Below are 13,260 nucleotides of genomic sequence, written 5' to 3'. Positions count from 1 at the left end.
TTGTTTGGGGATCTGTTGGTTGGTGAAGGGATGTGAAGATTTAACCACTGGGAGAAGGTCTCATGTGGAATCCAGGCAGGGTTTAATTAAAGGTGGGGCAACTGGGCACTGTGGTCCACAGTGTCTGGGGAGGCTGAGACAGGAGGATAGAAAATTCAAAACCAGCCTCAACATGAGGCCCTAAGCAACTTTGCAAGACCTTATCTCAAAATTTAAAAATAAGAAGGACTTGGGATGTAGCTCAGTGATAAAAGGCCCCTCTGTTAAATCCCTAGTTTAAAAACAAAAAAAAAAAGATGAGGGAATAAATCCGATTGCAGATGGCAAGAAAAAAATTAGATTTGAGAAAAAGCAGTGTCCAGAACTTTGGGTCAGCCAGAAATAATGAGAGCAAAGGTAGGTGGGTTAGTCCAGATAGTGAGAATTAAAAAAAAATAATAATAACAACTGAATTCATCATTTACTCCTTTTGTTATGCCTGTTCTTCATCCCATATTCCCTATCCTTTTTTTTGGGGGGGGGGGGGTGCTGGGGATGGAAACTGGGACCTCACACATGGCATGCTAAGCATGTTCTCTACCACTGAGTTTTGTGCATGTGTGCACGCACACACACCCACATACACACACACACACTCACACACACATTTTGCAGATTAAGAGTAGCAGCATTCATCCAGAAACCAGGGATATTCATCCTAGTTCCTCCCTCTTCCTAACCTCTTCAACCCATGGCTCACCCTAAATAAGTTCTATTATTTGTTCTATTTATTTATATTTTTAATTTTTAAGTTTTTATTTTTGGTACTGAGGGTTTGAACCCAGGGGCACTTAACCACTGAACCACATCCCTACCCTTTCTAATTTTTATTTTGAGAAAGGGTCTCACTAAGTTGCTTTGAGTCCCCGTAAATTGTTGAGGCAACTTTGAACTTGTAATCCTCCTCCCTCAGCCTCCAGAGCTGCTGGGATTATAGACAAGAGCCACAGTTCCTCACTATTTATTTTTATTTATTCATTTTTGACAATACCAGGGATTAAACCCAGTGGTGCTCCATTACTAAGCTACATTCCCAGCCCTTCTTATTTTTATTTTGAGTCAGGGTCTTGCTAAACTGGCCAGGTTGTCCTCAAACTTTCTTTCCTTCTCCATCAGCCTCCCATGTCGCTGGGATTACAGGAGTGCACTACCACTTCTGTCTAAATAAATCCTATTGACTTCTTAGTGATCTCTGGAGCCTGCTGTTGTTCTCCATTCCCACACCACTGCCCTAACCAGAAATAATCATTTGTGAGGTTTAGTGCAAAATAAAAAAGCAGGGTCCCTTCCCCAAAAAGTTATCAGTAATTTCAAGACAGTGACTAATAGCATTAAACCAAGCACCAGACCCTTCTCTCTCTCTCTTTTTTGGTACAGGGGATTGAACCCCGGGGGGCTTAACCACTAAACCACATCCCCAGTCCTTGTTTGTATTTTATTTAGAACAGGGTCTGCTGAGTTGCTTATGGCCTTGCTAAATTACTGAGGCTAGCTTTGAATTCAGGAACCTCCTGCCTCAGCCTCCAAAGCCACTGGGATTACAAGCGTGCACCACCACACCCTGTATTGCCAGGCCCTTCTAAGTGTAGGGAAATTACACAGGTGGCCTGGTCCTAAAGCAAGCACTTTCTTCCTCTAGTCTGAGCTGGTGCCTCTTTACTGGTCTCTCTCACTTTCGGCCTGCATCCCTTCACTCTGTACAGCTATCTGAGTGCAAATCTCTCTAAAGCCTTCTGCTAGAACTCCAGCTCCTTAGCGTGATAAGCAGGCCCTCCTTGACCCCTGCACCTCTCCAGGCTCTTCTCTGTTGCTCCCTCCCTCACACTCCTTGTTGGCCTCTACCTAACACTCTGTTCCATGCGTGCTGCTCCTTTTGTCTAGACTATCCTGTCTATCATCCAAAAGCACTGTTCATCATTCAAAACAACTCAGGCCGGTAGTGGTGCCACACCCTGCAATCCCAGTGACACGGGAGACTGAGGTAGGAGAAAGGAGAGTTTGAGGTCAGTCTGGGGCAACTTATCGAGACCCTGGCTCAAAATAAAAATAAAACAGGCTGGAGATGTAACTCAGAGGCAGAATGCTCCTGAATTCAGTTCTTAGTACTGCGAAAACCAAACACACATCACTGGGCACGGTGGTGCATGCCTGTCATCTCAGCCATTCATGAGGCAGAAAGACAGCCTCAGCAAAATTAGTGAGACCCTAAAAGTTTAGGGAAACCCTGTCTCAAAATATAAAAATAACAACCACTGGAATGTGACTCAGAGGTTAAGCACCCCTGGGTTCAATCCTGGGTACCAAAACAAATACTCATAGGAGGCTGAGGCAGGAGGATCACTTGAGTCCAGGAGTTTGAGGCCAGACTGGACAACTTAGCAAGACTGTCTAGAAAACAAACAAATAAAAACAGATGGCATTTCAGATTTGGTCCAGAGGCCACAATTTACCAACCCCTGCTTTAACCAGAGGTTGAATTGAGCCTTTGTACATTTACATCTTTCTCCCCTGCTAGAATATGCCTGAGGCCTTGGATCGGATCTTCTAATATCCCCAGTGTCCAGCTCAGAGTCTGGCAAACAGTAGGCACTCAACAGAGACGGGTGGAATGAATGGATGGATGAATGAAAACAGGAGCCTGGGGGCCTGCGGGAGACAAAGCCATAATACTGGATGCCTCCTTTTCCATCTTTCTTTTATCCAACTCCATTTCGCACATGTGCTAGGGTATCCCACATGACCCTTTGACCGGAACCGCCTCCAAATCTGGAGAAAAGAAAAGCAGTGCTACCCCAAAACAAGCCCAAAGCTTCTGGGGGACCTAGAACTGCTCCTGGAAACTGACCTCATTTTGGAGTGGCCCAGATGACCCAATGCTGCCTCCATGTCCATACTTCAAAGTATCCTACCAGGCAAAGAGGGGAAGGAAGCAGTTCGCATCTAAGGAAGGAGAAAGGAAAGAATGAACAACTCTGGAGTACATAGATGGGAAATTTCAACAGAGAAGTCCAAATTTCACTGACTAAAGCAAAATGAGTAGGACCAACCGGAAGTGGGGAAGGAAGTTGCTGAAGTTGAGTAACTGGGGAGTTTCTCATTCTTTAAGTCTGGTATAATAGGAGGCAGGAGAGCAAGCTACCTGACTTCACACTGCTTTTGGGGTGAGTTGAACTTCTTCCACTGGAGAGAGAATCAAAGACTGGGAGACTCAGGTGAGCACTTTTGGGGGGCATACATTTACTTTGTTGGTCTCATATCTCAGGTGGTAGCCAATAGAAAAAACCGAGACCTGTATGCATGTGTGACAGAGGAGCAGAGGAAACTAGCAGCATCCTAAGTATAAAGAGGGGACTCATGGTCTTTGGAAAGGGGGAGGAATTAGGGAGGTGGAGGGTGCTGGGTTTACTGAGAGCTTCTGGATGGATGTGGGGGCAGACAAAGACCTGAGACAGTTAGGCAAGGGATTTTTTTTTTTTTTTTTTTTTTTTTGCGGTGCTGGGGATTGAACCCAGGGCCTTAGTGCTTGCAAGGCAAGCGCTCTACCCACTGTGCTACATCCCCAGTCTGACAAGGGATATTTTTCATAAGAATCTGGGAAAATCTTTGAGAATGGGGAAGGACTAAGACTAAGGAGAGAGTTGGGGACCCTGAGATGAAGAGGTATGAGAATGGTTTGGAGGCTGGTGAATTAAATTCAGCTCCAGGAGCAGACCCAGTGGCCAGGGGCCCAGAGCTGTTCAAGAGACCTAAGTCAAAGCCTGGTGTGGTGCCCATGTCTGTAATCCCAGCAGCTCCGGAGGCTGAGACAGGATGATCACGAGTTCAAAGCCAGCCTCAGCAATGGTGAGGTGCTAAGCATTCAGTGAGACCCCATCTCTAAAATACAAAATGGGGCTGGGGACGTGGTTCAGTCGTCAAGTGCCCCTGAGTACAATCCCCAGTACCTCTCAAAAAAGGAGCGGGGCTGGGGATGTTGGGGATTTGGCTCAGTGGCTAAGCACCCTTGGGTCCCATCCCTGGTTCTAAAAAAGAGAGAAAGAGAGATCTAAGTAGAAAGCCAGGTTCTGACTCTGGTTTCTCCTTCCACTCCCTTCTGCTTCAGCCTCCATCATGTGGAACTCCTCTGAGGCCAACTTCTCCTGCTACCATGAGTCTGTGCTGGGCTATCGATACATTGCAGTTAGCTGGGGGGTGGTGGTGACTGTGACCGGCACTGTGGGCAATGTGCTCACCCTGCTGGCCTTGGCCATCCAGCCCAAACTCTGGACCCGCTTCAACCTGCTCATCGCCAACCTCACCCTGGCCGACCTGCTCTACTGCACCCTCCTCCAGCCCTTCTCTGTGGACACCTACCTCCATCTGCGCTGGCGCAGCGGCGTCACCTTCTGTAGGATTTTTGGACTCCTCCTTTTTACTTCCAACTCCGTCTCCATCCTCACCCTCTGCCTCATTGCACTGGGACGCTACCTCCTGATTGCCCACCCTAAGTTCTTTCCCCAAGTTTTCAGCACCAAGGGGATCGCGCTGGCCCTGGTGGGCACCTGGATTGTGGGTGTGGCCAGCTTTGCGCCCCTCTGGCCTGTGTATGTCCTGGTACCTGTCGTCTGTACCTGCAGCTTTGACCGCATCCGAGGCCGGCCTTACACCACCATCCTCATGGGCATCTACTTTGTGCTGGGGCTCAGCAGCGTGGGCATCTTCTACTGCCTCATCCACCGCCAGGTGAAGCGTGCAGCCCAGGCACTCACCCGGTATAAGCTGCAGCGGGAGAGCATCCACGGCACCCACGTGGCAGGGACCAGCGAGGCCACTCCTGGTCACTTCCAGGAGCCGGACAGCGGGCTGGCATCAAGAGAGTTCAGTGAGGGGACCTCATCTGAGCCAGTCAGTGCTGCCACTACCCAGACTCTGGAAGGGGGCTCATCAGAAGTGGGGGACCAGGACAACAGCAAGGTAGCTAAGCAGTTGGCAGAGAAAAACCCTCCAGAAGTTTCTTGCAAGGCCAAGCCAACTAAAGGAGACCCGCGAGCTCAGGACTCTCCGTCAGAGTATGGGAAGGTGACCCGGATGTGTTTTGCTGTGTTCCTCTGCTTTGCCCTAAGCTACATCCCTTTCTTGCTGCTCAACATCCTGGACGCCAGGGTCCGGGCTCCCCGGGTGGTCCACATGCTGGCTGCCAACCTCACCTGGCTCAATGGCTGCATCAACCCAGTGCTCTATGCAGCCATGAACCGCCAGTTCCGCCAAGCATATGGCTCCCTCTTAAAACGAGGGCCCCAAAGTTTCCGTCGGCTCCATTAGAAATGGGTCTCCAAGAACCAGAATCCCAAACTGTCTCCTCTAGAACAAAAGTGGCCAGCCGAAATGAGACAAGTGACAGTCAGACCTGTGGGCACTTCACAAACAACCTCTCTATCCCCCAAACCACATTTCCCCATCTCTTGATCAATGATTTGGCCCCAGGCTACCCAAGGAGCACTATTAATTATTAACAGATAAATTACATGTTTTGTTTTCTTTCGTGGTACTGGGGATTCAATCCAGAGGCGATCTACCACCGATCTACCCCTTTTATGTTGTATCTTGAGACAGGGTCATGCTCAGCTGCTGAGGTTGGCCTCGGACTTGGGATCTTCCTGCCTTCGCCTCCCATATTGGCAGGATGACAGGTGTGCACCACCATGCTTGGCTAAATTACATGCTTTTAACGCTTAGCTATAGTCTCTGAGGAAAAAGGAGATAGGCCAGGGTTGGAGCTGGAACCTAATAAGTAAGAATTTCGGGACCTATGTCAGAGCAAGGGTAGAAAGCACCTGGCCAGGGACAGGCCCTTCAGCTGAGGGGTTGCCCAGTTATAAAACACGTGAGGTAGTTTTGAAGGATTAGCTTGAGGGGCTGGGGCTGGGGCTCAGTGGTAGAGGGCTTGCCTAGCACCTGTGAGGCAGTGGGCTTGATTTATTTTATTTCATAAAAATAAATACATAAAATGAAGGGTTAAATTTTTTTTTAAAAAAAGGATTAGCTTGCCCTTTTGCTTAACTTCCCAGCAATGACCTCCGCTAAGGACTACTGCCAGTATCCCCCATCTCCACAAACAGTTTTATTCGGCTCAAAAAAGTTTGGTGATCTGGCTTTAACACCCACTCCAGTGAACCCAGTCACCCAGCCCTTGCCCAGTGCAAAGGGAAGAGTCACTGGTGAGGAGTCCTTGCTCTGGGGAAATGCAGCTGAACTCAGCTGAGGCCAAAACAGACTTCCAGCTGCCCTAGCAGGATCTCCCTCTTTGTGGCTAATTCACCCTGTCTCAGGCCATCTGCCCTGCTATCCCGGCTTCTGAAACAGAGCAGAGACCAAGAAGGCTCAGGGGCCAGCATAGGGGGGACACCATAGCATCCCTTTCCTCCAGAACGACCTACAGTCCTGTCACTGTGGGCATGCTCACGCACAGCAGGAAAGCACCTGTGGCCACCAGGTGACGCTGGTTCTCTGTGTTTTCTTTTCTGGCTTCTTGATTGTGGACAGAAAAAAATGCCAGCAGGACCGCAAGCCAGAGACCCAGGCCAGGGGTGGACACCCAGGATCCGCGCCCGCCCTTTCCCTAAAAAAAAAACTTAGGAGGGAAAGAAAAGAATGAGACCTTTTAATTTTTTCAGGAGCCACTCATTATCTCTGATGGGCAGCGTGGGCGAGCAGGGTGGGCACTGCGGTGGACTGTGGTGGACTGTGAGTCAGGCTGGCACCAATGCTGGGGCTGACAGTTGTCCCCTTCCCGCCCCTACTGACAAACCCATGGGCCAAGAGAACAAGTGAAGTCTGGGGAGATTCAGCCGGGGGCACGGAGAACCCCAGTCCCGGTGGACAGATGGAAACCCTCACGTGCCCCACGCTTCCAGGGCCCAGGACTCCGGCCTCCTAGTCTGGAACCTGCATTTCTATGTGCTGTCCTCCTTCCACAGAGCTCCTCGACAGTCAGGTTGAAGCTACCGAGGCAGCTGAACCGCGGCAACAACGAAGGACATCAGCTTGGGAGCGCGGGGAGGAGCGGTCTAGTCCAGGCTCTCAGCCGATTTCTCCAAGACCCTGAGCAGATCTCCGGCCACGCTGGGCCTCGGGTCTCAGGATCCATACAAGGAGGAGGAGGCTCTTCGACGAACCTACTGCAATTCTAAATCCTGCAAATAAATAGTTTCATGTAATCCTCACAAAATTCCTGTGAAATATTTATTATTATCTCATCTGTCTTACAAATGAAAAAACCGAAACACAAATAGGTTAATTTTGTGCAAGGTCAAAGGGCCAGTAAGTGATCTGACCATGATTTGAGGGCAGTCATGTTACCAGCACACATGGCTAACCACTACAGAACAGCTGCCTTGCTAAAACTAGGATCGAGTGACCAGAAGATGCCTGAAAGTCTTTCCTACTCGGACCTTCTAAGATTCTGAAAGTTGATGACTCTCTGAAGGGTTGTAAAAGGATTTGCTTTTCATATTCCTTGAAGGCAATTCAAAAGCTTCCTCAAAGTAAAGAGGAACAGCAATAGGGACTGAGGTTAGACCACTGGAAGGACTTCCCAATTAGCAGTCGCTGGGAAAAAAATAATTCAGGTGACTTTTTTAGGGGTAAAAAATGAAGGAAACCCTGAGTCCGAGACCACAGAGGGCAGGTATTAGCAAGAAGGCAAACCTCTCCTTTCTCGCCCTCCGCGGCCCTACACACCCACCCCTGGCCGGGTGAAGGCTGAATAAGGGGAAAGAAGCAGAAGAAAAGCAAGATTTTCTTTAAGCGCTGTCTCCCCTGCGGGTGTGCTTGGCGCGTGTCCCTGCACCAGGTCCCCCGTGGTGCGTCGTTCACGCGTGTCTCGGGACAAGTGTACGCGTCTGGGGGCCCTGCGTGCTCCTGAATGTGAGGGTGTCTGTCTCTGTCTCTTTATCTCTGTCAGTCTCCCGCCCGAGCCCAGCTCTACAGCTGACTCTGACGCTCTCTCGCGGCTTCTCTTTGTCTCGCCCCATCTGCCCGTCCCTCCCGCAGGCTGCAGGCACGCTCTTTGCTGGCTTTCGCCTCGGCTCCCAGCTCGCGCCGCCCCCGCCCGCGCCTCCCGCCCCCGCCCTCGCGGCTCTTGCTCGAGCGCACACTCTCTCTCTTTTGCTGTCTCTTACAGGCAGATTTATGGTCAGCCCAGGGCCTTTCATTGGCCAAGCGCTGACAGGACTTGATTTAACGCCGCCTCTCATTGGCTGAGCTTGACAGGCCGATTTACGAGTCTCTCTACCATTGGCTAAACCGCCTTGGCCCTGATTTATGGTTCGGTGGCTGCGGGGAGGGGGGCGCAGCTGGGGAGTGAGGAGGCCCCTCCCCGCGCCGCCGCGTTCCTCCCGCGCTCGGGACTCGCTCCTCTCGCTCCCTCCCGCCCCTGAGGAGCTGGGCTCCCTCTACCTGTTCCTCCAGCTCCCTCCCCGCTCGTCCATCCACTGGGAGGGGAACGTGGGGCAGGGTGGCTGTGGGAACTGGAGCGGAGGACCCGGTCTGAGGGGTGCGCGTAGGGGTAGGGTGGGGAGAGGAGACGAGAGCGAAGAGGGAGCGAGGACACTGAAGTCAAGAGCGAAGAGGGAACTGAGGGGGCCCCGGGTGACCGAAAGAAAGAGGGCCGAGGGAAAAGGAAGACTGAGGGCGGAGAGGGGCGGCGGCGGGGAGAGGAGGAAGGCCTGACCCGAGAGGGCCGCGTCCGAGGGACAAATGGGCGGGATCGGGGACCGCCGGCACCGAGGGGGACTTCAGACCTCAGTGTCCAAATGGATGAGAGACGTTGCCTTTTCAGACAGTGGCTGCAAGGGAGAGGAGGGCGAGGGATAGGCAGGAAAGGACAACTGGAAGGTAATGGGAAAGGAAAGGACGAATGGGAAAGGCCGGGAGTAAGGTCGACTTTTGTTTTTCGGCGGTTTTATGGCGGGGGGGTGAGAAGAGACTGATGCCCAGAGGAAGTTTTGAGAGAGGCTCCCACGCTCCCATTGGCTTCTGCAGGGGCGCGGCGAAGCGCCTCCCCAGGAGGTGTTCTGCTTTCTCCAGGCTGCAGTGGGCTCCCCATGCCATATACCTCTCCTCCCCCTTGCTCACCTCCCCAGTTAAATTTATGAGTTTAGGATTGGCCTTCAGGAATTAGGAATATTTATGCTTCTTTGAGAGTGAGGTTTGGAGGGTGATAAATAAGGGTCCATGGGTGTGTGGGGGGGTGCAGCTGGGGGCTCCTATTTTTAACCTGGCCGCTTTCCCAGTGCCCCCACCCACCCATTCCTTCTCATCCTGAGCCAGAGAAGGAGCACTCCTGGGGAATGGGTTTCGGGTCTCCGATATCAGGAAGGGGGCTTGATGATCCTGGAGAGCCCCCACCCCTACCCGTGCCTCTGAGGCCTGCAGAGCTTGCAGCAGAAAGGATTGAAGGCAGACAGGGAAGGAACTTTCTAAGCATCCTGGCATTCATACAGCCCCTGGAGTGCAGTTACAGCATTTCTGCAGAAGATGGGGAAGAGTCTGCTTCCCCTCTGCTCCCCTAAACTCAGTTGCTTAGGAATAGGGGAGAAGGGCCAGGAAATTCAAAGGCAAGTTTTCTCTAACATGTCACCTCCCTCACAGGGAGAGGAAGATTTGAAATCTCCCACCCGCCAGAGACCACAGCCTAGATCCCTGGGAAAGGAGGCTAGGAATGTGGGCTCTGAGCATCTCCTAGGAGCCTCAAGCCCCAACCTGTCCACCCCCACTGCTGCCTGAGAATTAAAAACAGCCAGTAGTTCTTGACACCCCTTGCCCTGGGCCTCCAGGAAATGAGAGAGGGAGGAAGAATCTGCCTATAGACCCACATGCCTTCTGTAGCTCTGTTCCAAAAGCCATGTGTCTGACCCCTAATGCACCAAGAACTCTTGCTCTGGACCTAGGTAGATAGTGAACAAAGATGGACCCATGATATAGTCCATGGATCTAAGGAGACCAAAGAGCAGGGGAAGAGTTGCCCTGCCACCACCATCCCCTCAATCGACTCTGGCCTTAGCAAGAATGGTCACAGTGCACATGCGTACACAGGAGACTGCTGCCTGGAGTGGGAGGAGGGAGGAAGAGAAGGGTCTAGACTGGCCCTTTAAGAGCCACTTAGGGTCAGAAAGCCTGGGCTACAGAGAGGGGAAGGAGCTGATGTCAGAAGACGGATGGGCAGCAAGATGGGGATTGATGCTAATGGGGGAGTTAAAGCTAAGTACCCAGACACTCAGAGGGCAGAACTACAGATCTGTCTTCCTTATGCTCACCCCCCTCCCCCCCACACCACCAAGGCTGTAAATCTGCCTCCTCAATTGGGGGAAGGGGAACAAGGGAAAAAGAGAGGCTCTCTTCTCCCTTTTCCTGTTTTCTTCTTTACCCAGCCCCCTAGATCCTCTCCCAATTTCTCATCCCAATCCATGACCCCTTCCCACTAAAATTTTCAACTTCTGGCTTTTTATTAAAAATTGAGAGAATGGCTGGGCATGGTGGCACACACCTTTAATCCCAGCGACTGGGGAAACTGAGGCAGGAGGATCTCAAGTTCAAAGCCAGCCTCAGCAATTTAGGGAGGCTCTGTCATAATAAAAAATAAGCTGAGTGTGGTGGCTCGTTCCTGTAATCCTTATGGCTCGGGAGGCTGAGGCAGGAAGATCACAAGTTCAAGGTCAGCCTCAGCAACTTAGTGAGACCCTGTCTCAAAAAATAAAAAGGGCTGGGGATGTGGCTCAGTGGTTAAATGCCCCTGGGTTCAATCCTGGGTTTAAAAAAAAGAAAAAAAAATTGAGAGAATGTTTTCCGCTTGCAAAGGAATATGAGGAGACCACAAGAAATTTGTCCTCAATAGACCCCATGTGGAAATGGGTTGATGAGATCGTGGTAAGAGAATAGATTGGAAGCTCCCAGTTGCCTCAGTTTCTCTTCTTTTCACCTTTTTTTAAAGTGGATTTTTTAAAAAATAATAGCTTTATTTTATTTAGTTTTTTATGTGGTGCTGAGGATCACATGTGATGCTGTGCCTCACACGTGCTAGGCAAGCGCTCCACCACTAAGCCACAATCTCAGTCTTCACCTTCTTTTTGCTTGAAAATAAATCTAACATCCTTCTACTAGGACAGTAAGATGAGGCAGGACATAGAATGTTCCATGCCAGGCTTGTGCCCCTGTCACAGTGAGATTCTGGAGGGGTTGGTGCTCGGCCTCCAAGAGCAGCTAGGGAAGCTGTGGAAACCCTCCACTGAAGATATATGATCTAGTTTCTCGGAAACTACTGGTTCATACTGTTCCCTCTTGAGCACCCACCCTGTCTGTTGAGTGGAGGTAATTTCAGGCCAGTCATGTATTTACTGTAAAGGCAGGATCCAGCTGCTCCTTATAACTCTCAGAAAGAGTTGGGGATCTCAGGGAAAAAGACCTTCTTAGAGGGGTTGAAGCTGGTAACCCTTGGCCAATTTTATTTCTTCATTTTCAGGTGGGGCTGTGTCTCCCATCTTTTAGGACTCTTATTTCTCTCCCTGTTGGCAGTCTGGGCCTGTTCTGGAGAAGACTCTGTTGAAGGGCAGTCCCTCTGTATCTCATCTGTTAGAGTATTATACCTGAATTTCTTCCTAGTCCTAGAAACAGTTGGTTCCTGTTTGTCTCTGGTTTCCAAGTCCTCCTCATTATCCTTAAGACAATAACCCTGACATGGATCTCATCTTTTCCCTCCTCCCAGGCTCTCCTTCACAGGCCAAAAATCACATCAGGGTCATCCTCTGTTTTCAGAGTCTTCAGAGACTAGGGAGTGAGCAAGACTGGCACAGTGCGAGTTGGGGGTTGTGAGCAGGAGCCACTGGAAGCCAGCCTTCCAGCCTCCAGTGTAGTGTTCCCTCCCATCACAGGGAGGTCAGCCATTGCCCTTAGCCCAGGTCTCTGGGTGCTTCTCTATACTGGTGATAAATCCTGTCTTTGTCTCTCCTCCGACCCAGACCCCAGGCAGGCTGGGGGTCAGAGGCTGGGGGAGGGGTCAGTAGCGAGGAGGGGGAGATACAAGGAGAATGGGAGGAGAAGACAGACAGGAGCAGCTGGTGGGCAGGCATGGGGGTGGGCGGTGAGGGGATGGGGCCTCTTGATTCTATGGATTGGTGGACATTCCAGCAAGCCTGCATTCCAAGTGAGAAAGTCAGGATCCCTGAGATGTGAAAGTCCCTTCAGAATGGAGCTTCAGGATTCCTGGGACATGAGAGGGTGGTATGGGGTACCTCAAGAAAAGAGGTTCCTAAAACAAATGGGAGAATAATATTGTGGGAGTCATCACTATTCCCACTTCAGACCCTTACCTTACATACATGTGCTTTGCACACATGCGCACGCACATGATTTATGGCCTGTCAGCAGGAGGGAGCCCAGGAGAGCCAGCCTACCCCTAGCCTGGCCCCTCCCCAGCAACCTTCCCTTGCTGGCTTTCCTGTCTCTGTCTCTCCATTCTTTTTCTCTGTTCCATCCTTGCTTGCTTTCTTCATGTCAGTTTCTCTCCCTCTTCTGGTTTGTTATTCTTGCTAACTCTCAGCCTTGGCCTCTTTGTCTCTTACTCACATTTCCTCCCTCATTGTATTGCTCTTCCAGTGTTCTCATACCCCTCCTTTCGCCTCCTCTGGTTCCTTAGAGTCTCCATCTGTCCTGTCTCTGCCACTCTTTAGTCCAGCCATCTCCCCTACCTCAGTCCTACCATGAACTCTGTTCTGGCCGGGGTGGGGGGACCTTTGGGAGTCAGGTTGCAAGGAGGGATGGGAAGAAAAAAAGAGGGTCTGAAGGAGTCCCTGCTGTGACGGGAGGTCTGAGAATCATATCAGGTTTTGCTATGTTATGGAAGTAGAGGAGGGGGAGCCAGGAGGTGATAGGGAGAGAAGCACAATTAAGGGAGGAGAGGTGAACAGGAAGGCCAGAGACTCAGAGAGAAAGACCGAAGGGCAAACACGAAAGGGAGAAAGGCAAGGACTCTAAGTGTGTGTTTTGGGAAGAATGAAGGGAAGGAGCTGAGGAGGATCTACTGTCTCACATGACACAGATCCAGAGACAGGGTCCAGAGACCCTGCCAGACTAACAAAAACACACTGTCCACCATGCAGCCACAGTCCTGGACGCTCGCCGGTCCAGGAAGTTCTAAGAGGCTTTTTTCTCCTGTGCAGACAGTCTTGAAGTGTTGGTTCCCTCCCC

At 51.0% G+C, this 13,260-nt stretch overlaps 1 protein-coding gene across 2 annotated transcripts; it reads left to right on the top strand.

The window, feature by feature from the left end:
• Window positions 1–3,158: 3,158 nt before the first annotated feature.
• On the top strand, window positions 3,159–7,466 carry GPR84 (G protein-coupled receptor 84). Of its 2 annotated transcripts, XM_079141304.1 has the most exons (3): window positions 3,159–3,251; window positions 4,142–4,992; window positions 6,996–7,466. In XM_079141304.1, exons 2-3 carry the CDS (start codon window positions 4,150–4,152, stop codon window positions 7,206–7,208), a joined length of 1,056 nt encoding a protein of 351 aa, XP_078997430.1. In that variant the 5' UTR covers window positions 3,159–3,251; window positions 4,142–4,149; the 3' UTR covers window positions 7,209–7,466. The 2 variants fall into 2 exon arrangements, with proteins under 2 accessions (XP_078997430.1, XP_078997429.1); XM_079141303.1 differs by having other exon boundaries at window positions 4,142–7,126.
• Window positions 7,467–13,260: the final 5,794 nt, after the last annotated feature.

This window comes from Sciurus vulgaris (genome assembly GCF_902686455.1).
Source record: "Sciurus vulgaris genome assembly, chromosome: 5".
Classification (NCBI taxonomy): Eukaryota; Metazoa; Chordata; class Mammalia; order Rodentia; family Sciuridae; genus Sciurus; species Sciurus vulgaris.
The sequence above is the reverse complement of the archived record's forward strand: the minus strand, read 5'-3'. Positions and strand labels throughout refer to the sequence as shown.